The 26,359-nt window shown below is 41.1% G+C and overlaps 1 protein-coding gene across 2 annotated transcripts in view; it reads left to right on the plus strand.

The window, feature by feature from the left end:
• gne (glucosamine (UDP-N-acetyl)-2-epimerase/N-acetylmannosamine kinase) overlaps positions 1–26,359 on the plus strand; it is a 65,382-nt gene that overhangs the window by 24,334 nt on the left and 14,689 nt on the right. For both annotated transcript variants that reach the window (XM_061880435.1, XM_061880434.1), the window contains exons 2-11: positions 1,633–1,701; positions 5,063–5,211; positions 5,327–5,573; positions 11,956–12,163; positions 12,251–12,403; positions 15,840–16,052; positions 18,739–18,826; positions 25,570–25,780; positions 25,878–26,007; positions 26,102–26,323. In XM_061880435.1, the coding sequence (XP_061736419.1) occupies positions 1,651–1,701; positions 5,063–5,211; positions 5,327–5,573; positions 11,956–12,163; positions 12,251–12,403; positions 15,840–16,052; positions 18,739–18,826; positions 25,570–25,780; positions 25,878–26,007; positions 26,102–26,323 (1,672 nt within the window). In that variant the 5' untranslated portion in view covers positions 1,633–1,650. The remainder of the gene's footprint in view (positions 1–1,632; positions 1,702–5,062; positions 5,212–5,326; positions 5,574–11,955; positions 12,164–12,250; positions 12,404–15,839; positions 16,053–18,738; positions 18,827–25,569; positions 25,781–25,877; positions 26,008–26,101; positions 26,324–26,359) is intronic.

A 26,359-nucleotide genomic window follows, 5' to 3' on the forward strand; every position in this document is an offset into this window, starting at 1 on the left:
AATAGTCTTTATGTCTATTCAGTCTCTAAAATAAAAACTGATGTATTGAAATATCTGACTAAGGAACTATGTATAGCCCGTGGGCAAAGCTAGCAGTGTCATGTGAATAGTTCATAACAAGCATATTCAACCTCAGATTAACAGTTGACAAATACTTTACATGCACAGCATATCACCAGAGTTTAGCATTTGTAAAAAAAAAAAAAAAAAAAAAAATCACGGCCTCATGTGAGTGACTATGGCTTTTGCTAATGGTAAGAGGATCGGAAAACCTCACAATGAGATTTATCCTGTGACTAATTGCACACCTACCGGCTTCTTTGTTCCAGGTATTATTCAAACACTGACAGCTAAGCGATGAAAAGTAAACTCAAGGTGATACTGTTTTGTTACTGCCAGTCTTAATGGGTGTTGTGGATCCTGCACAACCTGTTCTGTTGTATAGTAGTGGACAGGTGTTATTATTGGAGAGTTTGTCTGGACGGATATGTTGGAATTGTTCCCAGTTCCACCTCAGTGCCCTTGAACAAGACTTGAACCCTCTGTAATTTTCAGAATATGAGAACTTTATTTCCATGACTGCATATATGCCACCATTAGTGATGTGTGGATTAATACTGAAATATTGATACCACTGATACTATTTATGCTTTAATATCGATTCTCAAATCAAAATATAGATACTTTTGATATTTCAGTTATTTGAGATAATGAATATGTGTTGATTACAAAGAGTACTATGAGGCTGATTACAAAAATAAATATTAAAAGTACTGCAAAAAGGGACTCAAAAACAAATACAAAATATATATACATAAAATTACACAGTGCTAAAATAACTTCCAACTAAATAGGTAGTAAATGATAATGTATGCATTTTTGTTTAAAAAACTGTCAACAAATTTAGTCATACTTTTTGTGCTTAAGAAACTTCTGCATGACTTTAGCTAGAGACTTTTTCTGTTATTTTGATATTGTTATTCCTGCCAAAAGTGGTGGAAAAGTGTATTAAAACTGAAATACACTAACTTTAAAAAGTTTACCAGACACATTAGGTGTATTTGCGCAAAGTATCGGATCGGTGTCGCCGATACCAACCTGAATTTTTACTCCGTATCGGATCGGAAAGAATATATCATCACTCGCCACCGTCACTGTGTGAGTGGTCAATGATTCATTGGCGGATTAATAAACAAGGCGTATCAACACACACACACAGTTTCCGTTTATTTAGGAGTACACATTTTAATGCCAAACAATAACATGGTCTACATCAATATTTTTTGTGAGGTGGATGAGGAGTCGTTTTTAAATGTTTGAAATGGCTCCTCCCAATATGAAACCTGCACAGCAGCGTGGGAGCAGGTCAAAGAATAATCCACATTTCAACTTTTAGGTGTTGCTTCTGTAACATACAATGGATTGCATTCTTGTGGACTTAAGCTTTCTTTTGAATTGAATTGAAATATTTATTTCAAACCTGCACAGTACAACTAAACAGTTTTTGTTTTTTTACATGTTGGCAAAGATATTTATGCAAGGCTTTTCATGCAATAATATCAAACAACAATACAAAATCGTATCTTGTATTGTCATTTGGATTTAGCGACATCTATGTGTGTTTTTTTCTAGGAGCTTTACTACACAAAAATGCAAAGCAGAGAAAAGCTGAAGAAGGAGAAGATGGACGAACAAAATCAGGTACGACTATTTTCTATGTTGGGAATAATCTTTTAGAAAAAGAGCCATACTGCATGCCACACAAAAAGAGTTTAAAGCATTGAATTAGCTTTCCCTTAAATAATAATCTTCGTGTTGTCTAAAGGCTTGAAAAAACGAGAGTATAGCATCTCAGACAAAGGTAATTTGCCCTCTGTGTCTTTTATTTCAGTATTGTTTCATTATTTATCATAAACTGCAATATCAGTATACTACTTTATAACTGTATCACATATTAAAATAAGCACACCACAATTTATATATCAAGATGTTATAACACATGTTAATTGATGCATGCGCATTTATTAAACAGTTATTCCTCACTGCTGCATTGTTCTTTACAAAGCAGAATGCTTTTCACGAGGCGAGGAGTAAATGATCAATTCTTGTTTTTTTCGAACATTTGTTTATTGCGGTTTAAGGTATACAGTATACCATATTATTAGTATAATCCCATATCAGATGTTCCCTTTTTTGCCAAACAAGACACAGAAAAAAACCTGCAAAAACACAACACACAAGTAAATCTATTAACATATAGCAACACACAACCACATTCTTGATGCCTCCCAAAAGCGGTATAGTAATAAATGGGATTTTTCAAAAATGCATTTTGTTTTCTGTATGGCTATTAAATACTGGTTGAGTTAGAGCTCCGTCTCTTTTACATATTTAGGTAGAGGGCCCCCTTTTGAAATTATTAGAGGCCTAATCTCCGATTAAACTAAATAAGAGTGTTTCCAACCAAGCGGGTGTGGCAGCTGGGAGTTGCTGTTGCATTCCATTTCAAAACAATAAGTCTTTCGTCCTGAAAAAGAGGGAATGCCACAAGATCAGGGGCAAAGTGTTTTAGGATTCCGTGGTTTTTGCAGGCACGAAAACTAAAACAAACAATATACAAATATACAAAATACTTGGGGTACGGGGAAAAATCGATTCGAATTGTAATCGCGATTCTCACGTTGTGCGTTTCAGAATCGATTCTCTTTTTTTTTTTTTTAAATCGAATTTTTTTTTGTTTTTTGTTTTTTGTTTTTTTATCAATCCAACAAACCACTACACAGCAATACCATAACAATGCAATCCAATTCCAAAACCAAACCTGACCCAGCAACACTCAGAACTGCAATAAACAGAACAATTGAGAGAAGACACAAACAAGACACAGAATAAACCAAAAGTAGTGAAACAAAAATGAATATTATCAACAACAGTATCAATATTAGTTATAATTTCAGCATAGCAGTGATTAAAAGTCCCTCATTGACATTATCATTAGACATTTATAAAAAAAAAAAAAAGAACAATAGTGTCACAGTGGCTTACACTTGCATCGCATCTCACTGTCCAATATTTTCACAAAGATAAAATAAGTCATATTTTGGGTTCGTTTAGTAGTTAAAACTAATTTACATTATTGCAATCAGTTGATAAACCATTGTCCTTTACAATTATAAAATCTTTTTACAATAATCTACTACTCTGCTTGCATGTCAGCAGACTGGGGTAGATCCTGCTGAAATCCTACGTATTAAATGAATGGAGAATCATTTTAAATGGGAAAAAAATCGTTTTTGAATCGAGAATAGTGTAGAATTGGAAAAAAAAATCGATTTTGAATCGAATCGTGGGACACCCAAAGATTCGCAACCCTACAAAATACTGTATATGCTGTGCCCAATCACATCCAAAATCCAAAAATGACACAATATGTACATAAAGGTGCTGTCAAAATCAGATTAATCACACTTTTGAAAAACACAGGTGGTTACTCGCTTGCATAGTTATAATTAACTCAAAAAAGACTCCCATATTTGAAAACAAATGCAATTTTATTCTCAAAATGTCATACAGGAAAACATTTTAAGTGTGATACTTGAATGAACGTCATTTATTTGCCGAAAAATTTGGTGACGTTTCTATATCTCTCCGGGGTGTCTTATTTTGGAGTGAAATTTACCAGAGATCACACCAGTCAGAGTCTCCTCATCCGTCTTTTTATGGACGTATACATTGACCTGCTCAATGTCTTTATAGGTGCTCATGCCGCCTTTCAGGTAACCATCTGCAGTTAGTGTAAAAATAAATTGTGTGATTAATCTGTGTACATGCATGATTAATGCAATACTTTTTTGTGATTAATCACATGGGTTAACATGTTATTTTTGACAGCCGTAGTGCATATACACAAAATTATAATGGAATCGTAGCCTTTAAACCGTAATCAAATCGGGAAGTGTCCAAAAAGTCTGTCAGAGTTAGTTGGTTACAAACCCGAAGATGAACAGAAGGAGGCAGGCATTGAATAGGACAACATGATTTAATTAAAATAATAGAACAAGAGGCTTCACGGTGGCAGAGGGGTTAGTGCGTCTGCCTCACAATACGAAGTTCCTGCAGTCCTGGGTTCAAATCCAGGCTCGGGATCTTCCTGTGTGGAGTTTGCATGTTCTCCCCGTGAATGCGTGGGTTCCCTCCGGGTACTCCGGCTTCCTCCCACTTCCAAAGACATGCACCTGGGGATAGGTTGATTGGCAACACTAAATTGGCCCTAGTGTGTGAATGTGAGTGTGAATGTTGTCTGTCTATCTGTGTTGGCCCTGCGATGAGGTGGCGACTTGTCCAGGGTGTACCCCGCCTTCCGCCCGATTGTAGCTGAGATAGGCGCCAGCGCCCCCCGCAACCCCAAAAGGGAATAAGCGGTAGAAAAGGATGGATGGATGGAAATAGAACAAGAACAAACCAAAGGGGTACAACCAAAAAACAGAAGTCTTAACGTGTAGTACAAAACAAACTGTAAGCAGGGAACAAAGAACAGTAAGCTACAAACATCTAACGGATAAAGCTTACCGCTACGCTGCAAATACAAGACCCGGCACGACACAACAGGAGCGACAAGAGCAACATCGACAAGACAATACAGAGGCAACATGCAATACGTGACAATAATCCAGCACTGCCTGGAGGAACAAAGCAGGTATAAATAGGAGTGGGCTGATTGACACCAGGTGTAGCCAGGTGCCAATCAGCCGCAGCTAAGGACAAAAAACAGCGCCCAGGGAGAAACACAGGAAACAGACAAAATAAGAGCGCTGACAGGAAGCACTACACATACACACAGAGGAAACAAAGACAAATGCAGAGGGAAAAACTAAAACAGACAAACTGTCAGGGGCAAGCCTGACAAAGTCTCACTTTTACTTTTCCTAGCACTCAAGGTTAAATTATTTGCATTAGTTACATCAGTGTAAATTGATTTTATTATTTATATACAAAATTGTCTACAGTGATATAAAAGGAAGTAATATCATGGACTGTATGTATGGTTGTTCCATGTGTGTAGAGTAAGAAAAGGCTGAGGGTGTGTGTGGCAACCTGCAACAGAGCAGACTACTCAAAGCTGGCTCCCATCATGTTTGGGATGAAATCCCACCCTGATGACTTTGACCTGGATGTCGTTGTGCTTGGGTCACATCTCATTGATGACTACGGGTAAGCTCCACCGACAACCTTCTACTAACGGTCTGTATATGAGTTCAAAACTCTGCAAACCATCAAGCTCATGACATCAACTTTGTCGGTTCTTTGTCTTCTCCTTGTGGCGTAGGAACACTTTTCGTATGATTGAGCAGGATGACTTTGACATCAGCTCCAAACTGCACACAATCGTGAGAGGAGAGGATGAGGCAGCCATGGTAGAGAGTGTCGGGTTGGCGCTGGTCAAACTTCCGGATGTCCTACAGAGACTGCGGCCAGATATCCTCATTGTCCACGGAGATCGTTTCGATGCACTGGCTCTTGCAACTTCTGCAGCGCTGATGAACATTCGAATACTTCATCTGGAGGGAGGAGAGGTGAGGATCCTTTTTTTGAATGACCGCTTGAAATTAATCATTTTTATTTAAAGGGGAACTGCACTTCGGTGGTAGTTTTTCCTGTCATTCACGGTCCCTACAAAAACACGTCTTTTTGTTTCTTGTGCATTCTGAGAGTGAAAAACCGCTAACAGGTAACTAACAATGCAGGTAATGGGGATTCGATCTGTTCTGCCAATTAATCCCTCTAAAAATCCATACAAAAACCTCCAACAATGTTTTATTTGCTGTATGTGTGTAATGAGGTAACAGGCACATTCATGATGCCATGTAATATTTACCATATTTTTGTTATTTTAAGCGTTGCCGGAACTTTTTTGGGGGGGGGCACATTGATTTCACAGAGCGCATCACAACTGTCGCTATTTCCTTTATCAACAACTACTATCAGTCAATGTTTATTTATATAGCCCCAAATCACAAATGTCTCAAAGGACTGCACAAATCATTACGACTACAACATCCTCGGAAGAACCCACAAAAGGACAAGGAAAACTCACACCCAGTGGGTAGGGAGAATTCACATCCAGTGGGACGCCAGTGACAATGCTGACTATGAGAAACCTTGGAGAGGACCTCAGATGTGGGCAACTCCCCCCCCCTCTAGGGGACCGAAAGCAATGGATGTCGAGCGGGTCTAACATGATAGTGTGAAAGTTCAATCCATAGTGGCTCCAACACAGCCGCGAGAGTTCAGTTCAAAGCGGATCCAAGACAGCAGCGAGAGTCCCGTCCACAGGAGACCATCTCAAGCGGAGGCGGATCAGCAGCGTAGAGATGTCCCCAACCGATACAGGCGAGGTAGCATCCTGGGTCCCGACGAGCGGTCCATCCTGGGTCTCGACTCTGGACAGCCAGTACTTCATCCATGGTTATCGGACCGGACCCCCTCCACAAGGGAGGGGGGGACATAGGAGAAAGTAAAGAAGCGGCAGATCAACTGGTCTAAAAAGGAGGTCTATTTAAAGGCTAGAGTATACAGATGAGTTTTAAGGTGAGACTTAAATGCTTCTACTGAGGTGGCATCTCGAACTGTTACCGGGAGGGCATTCCAGAGTACTGGAGCCCGAACGGAAAACGCTCTATAGCCCGCAGACTTTTTTTGGGCTCTAGGAATCACTAATAAGCCGGAGTCTTTTGAACGCAGATTTCTTGCCGGGACATATGGTACAATACAATCGGCAAGATGGGCTGGAGCTAGACCGTGTAGTATTTTATACGTAATTAGTAAAACCTTAAAGTCACATCTTAAGTGCACAAGAAGCCAGTGCAGGTGAGCCAGTACAGGAGTAATGTGATCAAACTTTCTTGTTCTTGTCAAAAGTCTAGCAGCCGCATTATGTACCAACTATAATCTTTTAATGCTAGACATGGGGAAACCCGAAAATAATACGTTACAGTAATCGAGACGAGACGTAACAAACGCATGGATAATGATCTCGGCGTCTTTAGTGGACAAAATGGAGCGAATTTTAGCAATATTACGGAGATGAAAGAAGGCCGTTTTAGTAACGCTTTTAATGTGTGACTCAAAAGAGAGTCAGACATTACTACTACTACTACTACTACTAATCATGACAGACCTCATGAGAGCTTAATGCTTGCTTTTTCCAACCGTCCCGTGTTGTTTGTACTTGGTCCAGATTTTAGACAAGACTGACTGTAAATAATTAACATATTTTGCAACATTGCGTGATGATTTACTCTGATGTAAGTGTTAGCGCTGGAAATTACAGGACGATTCCAAAACATTTTGGTCAGAATTCAGTGATTCCATCATTATTTCACTCTACTTGATCTAAAAATTAAACTGTAAGTGACTACTGCAAATTATATTATTGATTTGTTTTAGTATCCATCCATTCATCCATATCTGAGGTCGGGTTGCGGGGGCAGCAGCCTAAGCAGAGAAACCCAGACTTTCCTCTCCCCAGCTACTTCATCCACCTCTTCTCGGGGCATCCCGAGGCGTTCCCAGGCCAGCTGGGAGACATAGTCTTCCCAACGTGTCCTAGGTCTTCCCCGTGGCCTCCTACCGGTTGGACGTGCCCTAAACACCTCCCTAGGGAGGCGTTTGGGTGGCATCCTGACCAGATGGCCGAACCACCTCATCTGGCTCCTCTCAATGTGGCGGAGCAGCGGCTTTACTTTGAGCTTCTCCCGGATGGCAGAGCTTATCATCCTATCTTGGGACGGCGTGGCGCAGTGGAAGAGTGGCCGTGCGCAACCCGAGGGTCCCTGGTTCAAATCCCACCTAGTACCAACCTCGTCACGTCCGTTGTGTCCTGAGCAAGACACTTCACCCTTGCTCCTGATGGGTGCTGGTTAGCGCCTTGCATGGCAGCTCCCTCCATCAGTGTGTGAATGTGTGTGTGAATGGGTAAATGTGGAAGTAGTGTCAAAGCGCTTTGAGTACCTTGAAGGTAGAAAAGCGCTATACAAGTACAACCCATTCATTCATCTCTAAGGGAGAGCACTGCCACCCGGCAGAGGAAACTCATTTCGGCCACTTGTACCCATGATCATGTCCTTTCGGTCATAACCCAAAGCTCATGACCATAGGTGAGGATGGGAACGTAGATTGACCGGTAAATTGAGAGCTTTGCCTTCCGGCTCAGCTCCTTCTTCATCACAGTGGATCGATACAGCGTCCGCATTACTGAAAACGCCGCACCGATCCGCTTGTTGATCTTGTTTTAGTATATGTATGTATAAATTTATGTATGTATGTATGTATGTACAAACCCCGTTTCCATATGAGTTGGGAAATTGTGTTAGATGTAAAAATAAACAAAATACAATGATTTGCAAATCCTTTTCAACCCATATTCAATTGAATGCACTACAAATACAAGATATTTAATGTTCAAACTCATAAACTTTATTGTTTTTTTTTCAAATAATAATTAATTTACAAACCCCGTTTCCATATGAGTTTGGAAATTGTGTTAGATGTAAATATAAACGGAATACAATGATTTGCAAATCCTTTTCAACCCATATTCAGTTGAATATGCTACAAAGACAAGATATCTGATATTCAAACTCATAAACTTTTTTTTTTTTGCAAATAAAATCAACTTAGAATTTCATGGCTGCAACACGTGCCAAAGTAGTTGGGAAAGGGCATGTTCATCACTGTGTTGTATCACCTTTTCTTTTAACAACACTCAATAAACCTTTGGGAACTGAGGAAACTAAATGTTGAAGCTTTGAAAGTGGAATTCTTTACCATTCTTGCTTGATGTACAGCTTAAAGGCCTACTGAAATTAGATTTTCTTATTCAATTCTATTTCTCATACTTGATCATTTCGCGATATTGCCATATTTTTGCTGAAAGGATTTAGTAGAGAACATCGACGATAAAGTTCGCAACTTTTGGTCGCCAATAAAAAAGCCTTGCCTGTACCGGAAGTAGCAGACGATGTGCGCGTGACGTCACGGGTTGTAGGGCTCCTCACATCCTCACATTGTTTATAATCATAGCCTCAAGCAGCAAGAGCTATTCGGAGAGAGAAAGCGACGATTTCCCCATTAATTTGAACGTGGATGAAAGATTTGTGGATGAGGAAAGTTAGAGTGAAGCACAAAAAAAAAAATCCACAGCTCTGGGCGGCAGCAGTGTGAGCGTTTCAGATGTAGTTAGACACTTTTACTAGGATAATTCTGGAAAATCCCTTATCTGCTTATTGTATTAATAGTATTTTAGTGAGATTCTAAAGTCATACCTGAAAGTCGGATGGCTGCGGTGAACGCCAGTGTCTCTGAGAGAAGCCAATGGAGGAGCCAAGATCACAGCTGCCTTTTGGAGAGCTGCTGCAGGAGGACGCATAATCCACTGATGTCTCCGGTAAGAGCTGACTTAATATCACAATTTTCCCATCCAAAAACTTGCTGGTTGACGTAGAAAAAAATGGTCGCTTGACCGCTCTGTGTTAAAGCTTCACAACAAACAAAGAAACACCGGCTGTGTCTCGGTTGCTAAAGGCAGCTGCAATCCACCGCTTTACACCAACAACATTCTTATTTGACGTCTCCATTATTAATTGAACAAATTGCAAAAGATTCAGCAACACAGTTGTACAAAATACTGTGTAATTATGCGATGAAAAGAGAAGACTTTAGCCATAAGTGGTGCTGGGCTGACATGTCCGCTCCAACCCGAGACGTCACAAACACGCGTCATCATACTCGTCCTCATTCCGCGACGTTTTCAACAAGAAACTCCGTGGGAAATTTAAAATTGTAATTCAGTAAACTAAAAAGGCCGTATTGGCATGTGTTGCAATGTTAATATTTCATCATTGATATATAAACTATCAAACTGCGTGGTCGGTAGTAGTGGGTTTCAGTAGGCCTTTAAGTTGTTCAACAGTCCGTATTTTACGCTTCACAATGAACCACACTTTTTCGATGGGAGACAGGTCTGGACTGCAGGCAGGCCAGGAAAGTACCCGCACTCTTATACTACGAAGCCACGCTGTCGTAACACGTGGCTTGGCATTGTTTTGCTGAAATAAGCAGGGGCGTCCATGATAACGTTGCTTGAATGACAACATATGTTGTTCCAAAACCTGTATGTACCTTTCAGCATTAATGGTGCCTTCACAAATGTGTAAGTTACCCATGCCTTGGGCACTAATGCACCCCCATACCATCACAGATGCTGGCTTTTCAACTTTGCGCCGATAACAATCCGGACGGTTATTTTCCTCTGTATTCCGGAGGACACCACATCCACAGTTTCCACATATAATTTGAAATGTGGACTCGTCAGACCACAGAACACTTTTCCACTTTGCATCAGTCCATCTTAGATGAAATCCGGCCCAGAGAAGCCGGCGGGGTTTCTGGATGTTGTCGATAAATGGTTTTCGCTTTGCATAGTAGAGCTTTAACTTGCACTTACAGATTTAGCAACGAACTGTACTTAGTGACAGTGGTTTTATGAAGTGTTCCTGAGCCCATGTGGTGATATCCTTTAGAGATTGATGTCGGTTTTTGATACAGTGCCGTCTCAGGGATCGAAGGTCACGGTCATTCAATGTTGGTTTCCGGCCATGCCGCTTACGTGGAGTGATTTCTCCAGATTCTCTGAACCTTTTGATGATATTATGGACCGTAGATGTTGAAATCCCTACATTTCTTGCAATTGCACTTTGAGAAACGTTGTTTTTAAACTGTTTGACTATTTGCCCACGCAGTTGTGGACAAAGGGGTGTACCTCGCCCCATCCTCTCTTGTGAAAGACTGAGCATTTTTTGGGAAGCTGTTTTTATACCCAATAATGGCACCCACCTGTTCCCAATTAGCCTGCACACCTGTGGGATGTTCCAAATAAGTGTTTGATGAGCATTCCTCAACTTTATCAGTATTTATTGCCACCTTTCCCAACTTCTTTGTCACGTGTTGCTGGCATCAAATTCTAAAGTTAATGATTATTTGCAAAAAAAAAAGTGTTTATCAGTTTGAAAATGGGTTGAAAATGATTTGCAAATCATTTTATTTCGTTTATATTTACTTCTAACACAATTTCCCAACTCATATGGAAACGGGGTTTGTATGTATGGTTGTGTGTATATATTTTTTAAAATGTATATGTGTGTGTATTTGTAATTGTATATATGTGTGTACGTATATATACACACATATATATATATATACATACATGTGTATATATTTATATATATTTGTATATATGTATGTATTTATACATACATGTGAGTGTATATGTTTGTATACGCCTAAATATATTAATATATGTATATGTGTTTATGTATATATATATATATATATATATGATGTGTGCGCATCTGTATGCGTGTGTGTGTGTGGTGTGTGTGTGTGTGTATGTTTATACATTTTTTTGGGGGATAATGTTATTGTTATGTCTTATAAAAACAGTGTTGCTAATACTTGGTTAATATGCAGGTCTCAGCATGTAAATGGAGTATTGTTGGCAGTTTTTTTTTTTTTTTTGAGGGCATTAAAAGCAGAATAGTTGAATCCCATTATCTACATTCTTAGCGTTCTTGTACTGGAGTTTTTTTTTTTTTTTTTTTTTTTTTTTTTCGATTTAGAATGCACAATGCACACATTTAGAATTCTTGTGTCACATAAAGATTGTGTATGATAGGCAAAATTCTAGATAAAAAAAGTGCAATTCCTCTCATAGAAGTCCGGCTGCTTGAAGGCAATAAAGAGACACTCGCAATGTCTGCAAAGAAAAAAAAAAACAGTTTGAAAGATTTTGACATTGGCAGGGGTCTACTTTAATAAGTGAATGGATAGTTTTTAAGATATATTTTTTGTGGTGTACAATGCCCATGAGAGCAAATCCCCTCTTCGCCAATTTTCCAGGTAAGCGGCACAATTGATGACTCAATCCGCCACGCCATCAGTAAACTGGCCCACTTTCATGCCTGCTGCACACGACGAGCAGAGCAGCACCTCATCTCAATGTGTGAAGACCACTCTCGGATATTGCTGGCCGGCTGCCCCTCCTACGATAAGCTGCTTTCTCCTCATTACCAGGAAGACTATATGGATATCATTAAGAGCTGGCTGGGTATGTAACACATGTCAGTTGGACAGCAGCAGAAAGTCATGCACAAAAGCAGATAAGATTATTTCCTGTGATTTTTGTTGACTACAGGCGACAATGTGCAGGATCATGACTACGTTGTGGCTTTGCAGCACCCAGTCACCACTGATATCCAGCACTCTATTAAGATTTATGGACTCATGTTGGATGCGCTTGTCTCCTTCAACAAAAAGACCCTCATCCTTTTCCCCAACATTGATGCTGGTTAGTTTGGTTTCATGGAATATTTCGCATTATATTTTCTTGAGTGGTTTCTATAACCTTTGACTTTGAATGCAAAGCTACTTAGTTTTGCTTTGTTTGACTAATTTGTTTGACTAATTTAATGATTATTTATGCTCTAAGGGCTCTATTCTCCCAATTGTGCTTAAAGTGTTTTTTACGCGGTTAAAGGCCTACTGAAATGAGCTTTTCTTATTCAAACGGGGATAGCAGGTCCATTCTATGTGTCATACTTGATAATTTCGCGATATTGCTATACTTTTGCTAAAAGGATTTAGTAGAGAACATCGACGATAAAGTTCGCAACTTTTGGTTGCTAATACAAAAGACTTGCCTTTACCGAAACTAGCAGACGATGTGCGCGTGACGTCACGGGTTGTGGAGCTCCTCACATCCTCACATTGTTTACAATCATAGCCACCAGCAGCCAGAGCTATTCGGACCGAGAAAGCGACAATTTCCCCATTAATTTGAGCGAGGATGAAAGATTTGTGGATGAGGAAAGTTAGAGTGAAGCCCAAAAAAGAAAAAGCGACGGCTCCAGGCGGCGGCAGTGGGACCGTTTCAGATGTAATCAGACACATTTACTAGGGAAATTCTTGAAGATCCCTTATCTGCTTATTGTTTTAATAGTGTTTTAGTGACATAGTAAGTCATACCTGAAAGTCGGAGGGCTGCGGTGAACGCCAGTGTCTCTCAGAGAAGCCGAGGAGCCAAGATCACAGCTGCCTTTATGAGCTGCAGGAGGAAGTCCCATAATCCACTGAAGTCTCCGGTAAGAGCCGAATTAATATCACAATTTTCCCATCCAAAAACTTGCGGGTTGACGTAGAGAAACATGTTCGCTTGCCCGCTGTGTGTTAAAGCTTCACAACAAACAAAGAAACAGAGGCTGTGTTTCGGTGCTAAAGGCAGCTGCAATCCACCGCTTTCCACCAACAGCATTCTTCTTTATAGTCACCATTATTAATTGAACAAATTGCAAAAGATTCAACACCACAGATGTCTAAAGTACTGTGTAATTATGCGATGAAAAGAGACTACTTTTAGCCGTGTGTGGTGCTGGGCTAATATGTCCGCTACAACCCGAGACGTCACAAACACGCGTCATCATTCCGCGACGTTTTCAACAAGAAACTCCGCGGGAAATGTAAAATTGTAATTTAGTTAACTAAAAAGGCCGTATTGGCATGTGTTGGAATGTTAATATTTCATCATTGATATAAAAACTATCAGACTGCGTGGTCGGTAGTAGTGGCTTTCAGTAGACCTCTAAAGTTATGCACGTTTCTCTTACCATTACTCTTCCATCCAGCCTTGTAAGTTAGGCAAACATGCTTAAGTCATGAATGAAGGTGTACTCATTACTAATGAGGCATAATTTTCTTGCTTGTGTGAACATTTGAAAATCTATGGAAAAGATAACACTTAAAATGTGAAAGGACCGTATGAATCCAGGCATAGGTTGTCACGTTAAGGTGTGTCACCATGATTATGTAGTGCGTGTATGCACGCTACAACAGCTTCTTCTTTCTTACTGGATGTGAATAATGATCATAGATGGAACTTTATTTTTGTTATTATAACCACACAGATATTATTTGTGATGTCAAGAGTTCTGTTTCGTATAAATGTTTGTGAAGTCGCAAAGCGTCAGAGGGGCTTGTATGGACAACGGTGCGTGTGTGTGTGTGCACGCGCCAGTTGTGAAAGTTTGACAATACCTGTCAAAAAAAAGTATTCTTAATCAACTGATAGATTCTGCGATGTGTATGTATTTTCTATTAAATAGTCACCCAGTTCAATGATTACAGTCCAGAAGTATTATTTAAAGGCCTACTGAAATGAGATTTTCTTATTTAAACGGGGATAGCAGGTCCATTCTATGTGTCATACTTGATCATCTCGCGATATTGCCATATTTTTGCTGAAAGGATTTATTAGAGAACATTGACGATAAAGTTCGCAACTTTTGGTCGCTAATAAAAAAGCCTTGCCTGTACCGGAAGTAACAGACGATGTGCGCGTGACGTCACGGGTTGTAGGGCTCCTCACATACTCTCATTGTTTATAATCATAGCCACCAGCAGCAAGAGCGATTCGGACCGAGAAAGCGTCAATTTCCCCATTAATTTGAGCGAGGATGAAAGATTTGTGGATGAGGAAAGTTAGAGTGAAGCACTAGAAGAAAAAAAAGGCGACATTTGGAGCGATTCAGATGTTATTAGACACATTTACTAGGATCATTCTGGAAAATCCCTTATCTGCTTATTGTGTTAATAGTGTTTTAGTGATATTATAAAGTCATACCTGAAAGTCGGAGGGCTGGGGTGACCGCCAGTGTCTCTGACAGAAGCCAATGGAGGAGCCAAGATCACAGCTGCTGCAGGAGGACGCTAAATGTAACGCCGCTCAAGTCTCCGGTAAGAGCCGACTTAATATCACAATTTTCTCATCCGAAAACTTGCTGGTTGACATGTGGCAGAGAAACATGTTCGCTAAAGATTCACAACAGACAAAGAAACACCGGCTGTGTTTCGGTTGCTAAAGGCAGCTGCAATCCACCGCTTTCCACCAACAGCATTCTTCTTTATAGTCTCCGTTATTAATTGAACAAATCGCAAAAGATTCTGCAACACAGATGTCCAAAATACTGTGTTATTATGCGATAATAACAGACTACTTTTAGCCGTGAGTGGTGCTGGGAGAACATGTCCGCTCCAACCAATAACGTCACAAGCACGCGTCAACATAAGCGTCATCATGCCGCGACGTTTTTAACAGGATACCTCGCGGGAAATTTAAAATTGCAATTTAGTAAACTAAACCGGCCGTATTGGCATGTGTTGCAATGTTAATATTTCATCATTGATATATAAACTATCAGACTGCGTGGTCGGTAGTAGTGGGTTAAAGTAGGACTTTAACATCCATTATTACCAGGATGTTCCACTGTCGTCGTTCTCATGAAATAATAATGTACATTTTGATTTTTGATTGAGTAACAGTAACATTATGTTGCTTTTATCCTCATCTTCGTGGATGATTCCAGGTGTCTCAATCGTTTCGATCGGAATAGACTTGATATTTTTCCGGCAGTTGCTTTTACCATTTTTTTACGTGTGGTGTACATTGCATCCAAACTTTCAGAGCAATATAGTCCTTATTTCAGCCTCAGAGGCACGTCGGATTACACAGAAGGCCAGATTTGACAGGGAACGTCCTCATTTACGGTTTGCTCCACTCAAAGTACGCATCTTGGATAAAGGCACACAGTTATAGACCTAAATTCGAGGAGAATGGATGCTGTGCAGCTAGAATCCATTTAGTTGCACAGATATTTTTCACTTAACCACATGAGTATAGGGCTCTAATGGTGTATATGTGAGCTTTGACACAATGCATCCCGTGTACACAGGAAGTAAGGAGATGGTGCGGGTAATGAGAAAAAAGGGCATCGAGCAGCATCCCAACTTCCGGGCAGTGAAGCACATTCCCTTTGAGCAGTTCATTCAGATGGTGTGCCACGCCGGCTGCATGATTGGAAACAGTAGCTGTGGAGTACGAGAGGCCGGGGCTTTTGGCACGCCAGTCATCAACCTGGGAACGAGGCAAACAGGCAGAGAAACAGGTGAGAATGGCGTAGTGCAGGGGTGTCGAACGTACGGCCCGCGGGACGGATCAGGCCCAAGAACAGGTTTTATCCGGCCCGCGGGATGAGTTTGCGAAATTTTGGAATGAATTAAAGAGTTGTTCTAAATGTGTCCACTAGATATCGCAATAGCAGTTATTTGTATCGTTGTAGATGATGCTGCATATGTTAAAAAAATTTAAAAAACGCATGATCTTAGTGCAGTCGTCCCCAACCTTTTTTTTTTGTCATGAAAAAGGGAGGTTTTTTGAGTTGGTGCACTAATTGTAAGCTTATCTTGTGTTTTTTATGTTGATTTAATAAATAAAAAAATATATATATATGGGCTTCACGGTGGCAGAGGGGTTAGTGCGTCTGCCTCACAATCCGAAGTTCCTGCAGTACTGGGTTCAAATCCAGGCTCGGGATCTTTCTGTGTGGAGTTTGCATGTTCTCCCCGTGAATGCGTGGGTTCCTTCCAGGTACTCCAGCTTCCTCCCACCTCCAAAAACATGCACCTGGGGATAGGTTGATTGGCAACACTAAATTGGCCCTAGTGTGTGAATGTGAGTGTGAATGTTGTCTGTCTATCTGTGTTGGCCCTGCGATGAGGTGGCGACTTGTCCAGGGTGTACCCTGCCTTCCGCCCGATTGTAGGTGAGATAGGCGCCAGCCATCTCCCCCCCCCCCCGCGACCCCTAAAAGGGAATAAGCGGTAGAAAATGGATGGATATATATATATATTTATATCAATCAATCAATCAATGATTACTTATATAGCCCTAAATCACTAGTGTCTCAAAGGGCTGCACAAACCACAACAACATCCTCTGTAGAGCCCACATAAGGGCAAGGAAAACTCACACCCAGTGGGACGTCGGTGACGATGATGACTATGAGAAACCTTGGAGATATAAAAACTTCTTCTGCGGCCCGGTACCAATCGAGCCCGGTGGTTGGGGACCACTGTCTTAGTGCACCAGTTGAGGAAAATGAGCAAACTACATAAATAACATCCTGTAATTTCATTTTGATATAATTTTTTTATCATAATAGATTGAAAATTAACACTAATGAGTTGACGTATAGTGCCGCTAGAGGTGAAATTCTTGGACCGGCGCAAGACGGACGAGAGCGAAAGCATTTGCCAAGAATGTTTTCATTAATCAAGAACGAAAGGAAAAGGGTGGAGTGCCATCTCCGGGTTGGGGAGGAGACCCTGCCCCAAGTGGAGGAGTTCAAGTACCTAGGAGTCTTGTTCACGAGTGGGGGAAGAGTGGATCGTGAGATCGACAGGCGGATCGGTGCAGCGTCTTCAGTAATGCGGACGTTGTACCGATCCGTTGTGGTGAAGAAGGAGCTGAGCCGGAAGGCAAAACTCTCAATTTACCGGTCGATCTACGTTCCCATCCTCAACTATGGTCATGAGCTTTGGGTCATGACCGAAAGGATAAGATCACGGGTACAAGCGGCCGAAATGAGTTTCCTCCGCCGTGTGGCGGGGCTCTCCCTTAGAGATAGGGTGAGAAGCTCTGCCATCCGGGAGGAACTCAAAGTAAAGCCGCTGCTCCTCCACATCGAGAGGAGCCAGATGAGGTGGTTCGGCCATCTGGTCAGGATGCCACCCGAACGCCTCCCTAGGGAGGTGTTTAGGGCACGTCCAACCGGTAGGAGGCCACGGGGAAGACCCAGGACACGTTGGGAAGACTATGTCTCCCGGCTGGCCTGGGAACGCCTCGGGATCCCCCGGGAAGAGCTAGACGAAGTGGCTGGGGAGAGGGAAGTCTGGGTTTCCCTGCTTAGGCTGTTGCCCCCGTGACCCGACCTCGGATAAGCGGAAGGTGATGGATGATGGATGGATGGATAGTTTAAAAAAAAAAATATATATATATGTATATATAAAAAAATTATTCTGCGGCCGGTACCAATCAAGCCCGGTGGTTGGGGACCACTGTCTTAGTGCACCAGTTGAGAAAAATGAGCAAACTACATAAATAACATCCTGTAATTTCATTTTGATATAATTTTTTTATCTTAATCGATTGAAAATCAACACCAATGAGATGACTGATGAACATTATCACATCATTTATTCAGAAAGTTTAATTAAAGTGAAGTGTGAAGTGAATTATATTTATATAGCGCTTTTCTCTAGTGACTCAAAGCGCTTTACATAGTGAAACCCAATATCTAAGTTACATTTAAACCAGTGTGGGTGGCACTGGGAGCAGGTGGGTAAAGTGTCTTGCCCAAGCACACAACGGCAGTAACTAGGATGGCGGAAGCGGGAATCGAACCTGCAACCCTCAAGTTGCTGGCACGGCCACTCTACCAATCGACAAATAAAGATAGAATACTATTAACCGCAACATGTAAGTGTAAAAAAACAACATCAGCTTGATGATTTGTTCATTTTCCGAATGTGCTTGTTCTATTTTTAAACAAAAAAAACAATCTGAAGTTGTCTTTATTTTTAAGTTATCGTGCCGTGATTTTACCAGTCCGGCCCCTTTTGGAGTAGATTTTTCTCCATGCAGCCCCCGATCTAAAATGAGTTTGACACCCCTGGCGTAGTGTGAAATATCAATGTGAATGAATACTAATAATCTTACTAATTCCACTACAGAATGACCGTTGTATTTAGCTTGTGACCGTTTTTTTCATGTCCTTATCTCTTTTCTGTAAGGTGAAAACGTTCTCCATGTGAGAGATGCCGACTCGCATAATAAGATCTACCACGCTCTCCAGTTGCAGTTTGGAAAGCGATATCCCTGGTAAACACTACTCATCACCTTTTCATTTGACCTCCCTATGAAACGATTTGTATCAATAAGTCATTTAAAACAGTATTAGCAGTATGTGTTGCATATTTTTTTACAATTTTATGAAACTTTCTACCACAATATTACTGCAATGAAAGAATGGTTTGGTCTGTGTTCATCTACAATACAAAACATTGCAAAGGTCTACTCGCCTTGCAGATAATCCATATTTTACCTGAAAGCATGTCTTAGAACAGTATGGTCATGTAACCACTTTTATAGAACTAAATATGATTGACCCCGGTTTCTGACTATTGTGTTTGACTTAATTTTCTATGGGGAGTTAGGATCTACTGCAGGGGTCTCAAACATAGTTTACCTGGGGGCCACTGGATGCATAGTCTGGGTGAGGCTGGGCCGCAAGAAAAGATTTCTTTAAAAATATATTTCTAAATGTTTTATTTTTACTACACAAATTAAAATCAAAATATAAATGAACAAAATGAGAATTGTGCACCGCAACTTTCTGTGTGTAAATAAAACACGTCGGGGTGCCGCTGTGCTCAACAAAGAAATACTGCATCTCCCACTTTCCCTGGAATTGTCTTGGCTCATCACTAACCTTTCTCTTCAATGCAGGCTTTGAAAAAGACATGTTTGGGGTTGTGGAATATATTTGTATTTAGCCCACGCACGGAGAATAATGTTATTACCGCAATGTGTGTCGTTCTGCATTTCCTCCCTACAGCAACACGGAGGTCGGCGGATAATAGTACCGGAATATCGAGCGCAAAAAAGTGACGGCTCCCGGAGTGTTATCCGGCGTTAAATAAAAATATATGTAGTGTTCATCGTGTGAGGCATTGCAAATTAAACAATAAAAAAAAAATAACGGTTTGAATTGGTCCAGGTTATCGGGGACTGTTATTACTGACGGACAGGTGTCGCGGTGTGACTGCAGCCAGGCACGTAGGAAAACTCTCGTCTCCATGGCAACATTTCTGTCGCTTTGACTCATTTTCCGCTTTTCCACTGATGCACGGGTAGGCAACCCAGAACGTTGAAAGAGCCATTTTGGACCCAAATAACAAAAAATATCTCTGTTTGGAGCCAACGGGGGTGCTCCAAACTGGAGTTTACAGTTAAGGTAGCACAATTAGCCCCGAACGGGCTAACATTACAACTAACGTGTTACACGTCCAATTTACCCAGTGACTCTGTCGGGGTATCAACGCTGGGGTCCAGTGCACCACAGTTTTGTATTGTCGCTCGGTCCTTCGGCGGAGTGCTTTGGAAGCTACCGGGCCGCTCCTCTCCCAGGCCCGGACTGTTTCCAGCGGCTCCAGGAGAGGTCTGCATGACCTTAACTTCAAAACATTAATAGCCACATAGTTACATGTCCTGTTCCAAAGCACCCTCAAGGCAAACATACTGTTTGTCAATCAATCAATCAATGTTTATTTATATAGCCCTAAATCACAAGTGTCTCAAAGGGCTGCACAAGCCACAACAACATCCACGATACAGAGCCCACATAAGAGCAAGGAAAAACTCACCAGGGGAGACCGGATGCAATGCACGTCGAGTGGGTTTAACATAAAATTGTAAAAGTCCAGTCCATAGTGGATCTAACATAACAGTGAGAGTCCAGTCCATAGTGGATCTAACTTAATAGTGAGAGTTCAGTCCGTAGTGGATCCAACATAATAGTGAGAGTCCAGTCCATAGTGGATCTAAAATAATAGTGAGAGTCCAGTCCATAGTGGATCTAACATAATAGTGAGAGTCCAGTCCATAGTGGATCTAACATAATAGTGAGAGTCCAGTCCATAGTGGATCTAACATAATAGTGAGCGTCCAGTTCATAGCGGATCTAACATAATAGTGAGAGTCCAGTCCATAGTGGATCTAACATAATAGTGAGAGTCCAGTCCATAGTGGATCTAACATAACAGTGAGAGTCAGTCCATAGTGGGGCCAGCAGGAGACCATCCCAAGCGGAGACGGGGGGGATTGCTCGTCCTGGAGTTTACAGTTACGGTAGCACACTTAGCCCGAACGGGCTAACATTACAACTAACGTGTTACACGTCCGATTTGCCCAGCGACTCTGTCGGGGTATCAACGCTGGGGTCCAGTGCACCACAATTTTGTATTGTCGCTCGGTCCTTCGGCGGAGTGCTTTGGAAGCTACCCGGGCCCGCTCCTCTCCCAGGCCCGGACTGTTTCCAGCGGCGCCAGGAGAGGTTTGCATGACCTTAACTTCAAAACATTAATAGCCACATAGTTACATGTCTGTTCCAAAGCACCCTCAAGGCAAACATACTGTTTGTCAATCAATCCATCAATGTTTATTTATATAGCCCTAAATCACAAGTGTCTCAAAGGGCTGCACAAGCCACAACAACATCCACAGTACAGAGCCCACATAAGAGCAAGGAAAAACTCACCAGGGGAGACCGGATGAAATGCACGTCGAGTGGGTTTAACATAAAATTGTGAAAGTCCAGTCCATAGTGGATCTAACATAACAGTGAGAGTCCAGTCCATAGTGGATCTAACTTAATAGTGAGAGTCCAGTCCATAGTGGATCCAACATAATAGTGAGAGTCCAGTCCACAGTGGATCTAAAATAATAGTGAGAGTCCAGTCCATAGTGGATCTAACATAATAGTGAGAGTCCAGTCCATAGTGGATCTAACATAATAGTGAGAGTCCAGTCCATATTGGATCTAACATAATAGTGAGAGTCCAGTTCATAGCGGATCTAACATAATAGTGAGAGTCCAGTCCATAGTGGATCTAACATAATAGTGAGAGTCCAGTCCATAGTGGATCTAACATAATAGTGAGAGTCCAGTCCATAGTGGATCTAACATAACAGTGAGAGTCCACTCCATAGTGGGGCCAGCAGGAGACCATCCCAAGCGGAGACGGGGGGGATTGCTCGTCCTGGAGTTTACAGTTACGGTAGCACACTTAGCCCCGAACGGGCTAACATTACGACTAACGTGTTACACGTCCGATTTGCCCCAGCGACTCTGTCGGGGTATCAACGCTGGGGTCCAGTGCACCACAGTTTTGTATTGTCGCTCAGTCCTTCGGCGGAGTGCTTTGGAAGCTACCGGGCCGCTCCTCTCCCAGGCCCGGACTGTTTCCAGCGGCGCCAAGAGAGGAGGGATGGAGAGAGCGAGCGAGTGAGGGAGGGAGGGAGGGAGGGAGGAAAAGCAGGTGCGGGTTTAGTGGAAAAGCGGCAAAACGTTTCTCTGCTTGCATCACGCATTCATGTTCGGCCCTCAGGAGCCATATACCACACCGTAATTTGTAGATTCCTTCCACTCCACACACAACGCTGTCAAGCGGCATTCATATAAAACTCACGGGCCGCGCTAACATTAAGCTTTAATATTTGGGTGGGGGCTGCAAAATAAAGTCTCGCGGGCCGCGTGTCTGAGACCCCTGATTTACAGTATAACATTTTTTTTAAAAACGGTATTTTTTGGTATCTGTTACTAATTGGATTGGTCCAGGAAGACCGTTAGGATTCTGGAAAAAAAATACAGCTATGGGTATTTTTTATATATGGCTAACTATCATATTTAATACACCGCCGCCGACAGCAGGTGATGACGTGACGCCTGCTTGCCTCTAATTGAGCACTAAATGTTTAAAATTGTAGATAAAAGTTACCAAAAAGACTGAAAACTAGGCTCAAAGCAAAATAAAATCTTGCGGGCCGCGTGTCTGAGACCCCTGATTTACAGTATAAAAAAATTTTTAAAAACGATATTTTTTGGTATCTGTTACTAATTGGATTGGTCCAGGAAGACTGTTAAGATTCTGGAAAAAAGATCTGGCTATGGGTATTTTTTATATTTGGCTAACTATCATAGTTAATACACCGCCGCCGACAGCAGGTGATGACGTGACGCCTGCTTGCCTCTAATTGAGCACTAAATGTTTAAAATTGTAGATAAAAGTTACCAAAAAGACTGAAAACTAGGCTCAAAGCAAAATAAAATCTTGCGGGCCGCGTGTCTGAGACCCCTGATTTACAGTATAAAAAAATTTTTAAAAACGATATTTTTGGGTATCTGTTACTAATTGGATTGGTCCAGGAAGACTGTTAAGATTCTGGAAAAAAGATCTGGCTATGGGTATTTTTTATATTTGGCTAACTATCATAGTTAATACACGCCGCCGACAGCAGGTGATGACGTGACACCTGCTTGCCTCTAATTGAGCACTAAATGTTTAAAATTGTAGATAAAAGTTACCAAAAAGACTGAAAACTAGGCTCAAAGCAATATTTGTCCCAAATGGGGGAAAACCGCATTTACATAATGAAACATTGGCAACATACTCATGGAATAAAGTTGAAAGACAGCAGCATATTTGACTGCTTATTAAGCCAAACGACCAATGAGAACGCTGCTTCCTCTTCAGTGCAAACACCCAGTCTAATCTTTACCATCTTTCGACAACAATAAGTCAGTAGTAGTAGTTAGGTGTGTAGTTATTATGGTAACCAGGTTAATATACTGTAAGTAACTGTTATTGTTACAGAAGGCAGGAATCGTCATCTGTAACAATAATAATAATAATAATAATCACCGTTGCCAAACGACGGCAACAGATATCGATCTCGTTTTTTTTTTTTAAACTATTTTACTTTATCAGCATAACTGTATGCATTTGTTTGACATTACTTTGTACGGCAAACCTAGTGTGATGTGTTCAAAGATGTTGCTGGTGTCACCCACTCCTTTGGTGATAAAAATGGTAGAAAAAAATAGTTTTTTTTCTTTCACATCTTTATTTACACCAAATTACATATAGTACCAATGGATATTGGTAACGAATAGTGTGTATGTATGCGTTTATATATATATATATATATATGTATATATGTATATATATATATATATCATCATCGTTATCATCATAGCAGTCTGTTTCGTTTCGGTCGGATCATAGACCTTCACTCAGCCTTGTCTTTTGCCTTCAGCTGCCAGGTTGCAGTGTCGATCTTCAGTTCCCTCAAATTCCATTTAACGGTGTCCTTGTACCGTAGCCTTGGCCTCCCTCGGTTTCATTTCCCTTCCTCCAGCTGTGAGTAGAGCAGATGCCGAAGGAGCCGCTCGTGACTCATTCTCTCTACATGCCCGACAAATCTCAGGTTCGTTCGGGTTAAGATGTCATCCATCGGTGGCAGTCCAGCACGACTTAGGACCTCTGTGTTCGGGATTTTGTCTGTCCAGGAGATGTCCATGATGGTCCGAAGTTGGCGCATCACGTAGGCGCAAATAGAGACATGCATGTTGTTCCGGAGTCTTGACTGGATGTAGTGTCCATAAAAATGTATATATTAGGGGTGCGGGAAAAAAATCGATCCTGATGCGAATCGATTCTCTTTTTTTTTTTTTTTTATCGATTTTTTATTTTTATTTTTTTTAATCAATTTAACAAAAAAATACACAGCAATACCATAACAATGCAATCCAATTCCAAAACCAAACCTGACCCAGCAACACTCAGAACTGCAATAAACAGAGCAATTGAGAGGAGACACAAACACGACACAGAACAAACCAAAAGTAGTGAAACAAAAATGAATATTATCAACAACAGTATCAACATTAGTTATAATTTCAGCATAGCAGTGATTTAAAATCCCTCATTGACATTATCATTAGACATTTATTAAAATAATAAAAAAGAACAATAGTGTCACAGTGGCTTACACTTGCATCGCATCTCATAAGCTTGACAACACACTGTGTCCAATGTTTTCACAAAGATAAAATAAGTCTTATTTTTGGTTCGTTTAATAGTTAAAACAAATTTACATTATTGCAACCAGTTGATAAAACATTGTCCTTTACAATTATAAAAGCTTTTTTACAAAAATCTACTACTCTGCTAGCATGTCAGCAGACCTGGGTAGATCCTGCTGAAATCCTATGTATTGAATGAATACCGAATCTTTTTGAATTGGAAAAATGTCGTTTTTGAATCGAGAATCGCGTTGAATCGAAAAAATCGATAAATAATCAAATCGCGACCCCAAGAATCGAAATGTAATCGAATCGTGGGACACCCAAAGATTTGCAGCCCTAATATATATATATATATATATATATATATATGTATATATATATATATATATATATATACATACATATAGACCCACTAGCCCTGCGATGAGGTGGCGACTTGTCCAAGGTGTACACCGCCTTCCGCCCGATTGTAGCTGAGATAGGCACCAGGACCCCCCAGCGACCCCACAGCAAATAAGCGGTAGAAAATGGATGGGTGGATGAATGGATAGACCAACTATGAACCCACCACAAAAATGGTACTCTAGATCAGAATGCAAATGTCTACTCGTCTTGCACATTTACTATTGCTATAAACAAGGGGTCCCCAAATCCGGCCCACCAGGGTCCAAAATCCGGCTCATGTTAAAAAAATTGTTTTAATTAATTATTATTATTATTATTATTATTATTTTATAAATCTGTCCTTTCTAATCCATTTTCCACTGTTTGTTACTCTCCTAGCCACTCAGGCAAATCATATTGTCTTCTAACCCAATGCGGCCCCCAAGTCACAAGGTTTGGGGACCCCTGCTATAGATTGAGAAAGTCTTATCAAACTTTTGACTTTTATTCTGTATTTGAGATTAAGGGAAATCAAATTATCTTAAAAAAAACATGTCTCTGAGTGCTCTTCTCAACGTTTCTGCCTCTCTAGCTCTAAAATTTATGGTGATGGAAATGCTGTCCCTCGCATTCTCAAGTTCCTCCGATCCATTGACCTGAACGAGCCCCTTCAGAAGACTTTCTGCTTCCCCCCAGTCAAAGACTGTATCTCCCAGGACATTGATCACATCCTGGAAACACAAACTGCATTAGCTATCGACCTCGGAGGTACCAACCTCAGAGTGGCCATCGTCTGCTCCAGGGTGAGCCCAATCTGTGCGATTATGGTTAAGTCTTCACTTTTGACTTGTCTCATTGTTATCACTTGTCATTGATAAGATGTCCTACTTGTTCCTTTAGGGTATTATTGTGAAGAAATATACTCAAACTAATCCAAAGACCTTTGAGGCCAGAATGCAGCTTATATTGAAAATGTGTGTAAATGCCACACAGGATGCGGTCTCTCTCAACTGTAGAATACTGGGTGTTGGTATGAAAATAAACACACTCAGCAATTCCTTAAACAAAAACTTTTTGTTATGGGAAAATAAACTCTACCTCTCTTCCACATATTTACAAAATAGGAGTGTCTACGGGCGGGCGTGTAAACCCACAGGATGGTGTGGTACTGGACTCGACAAAGCTAATACAGGAGTGGACCTCTGTAGACTTAAGAACACCCATCTCTGACGCCTTGCACCTGCCCGTTTGGGTCGACAATGACGGCAACTGTGCGGCATTGGCCGAGAGGAAATTTGGTCATGGTAAAGGAGTGGAGAACTTTGTTACCGTCATTACAGGAACTGGTGAGTTAGCAGATTTGTCATACTAGTTCTGTCATT

The sequence above is a fragment of the Nerophis ophidion genome, linkage group LG20, assembly GCF_033978795.1.
Source record: "Nerophis ophidion isolate RoL-2023_Sa linkage group LG20, RoL_Noph_v1.0, whole genome shotgun sequence".
NCBI lineage: Eukaryota > Metazoa > Chordata > Actinopteri > Syngnathiformes > Syngnathidae > Nerophis > Nerophis ophidion.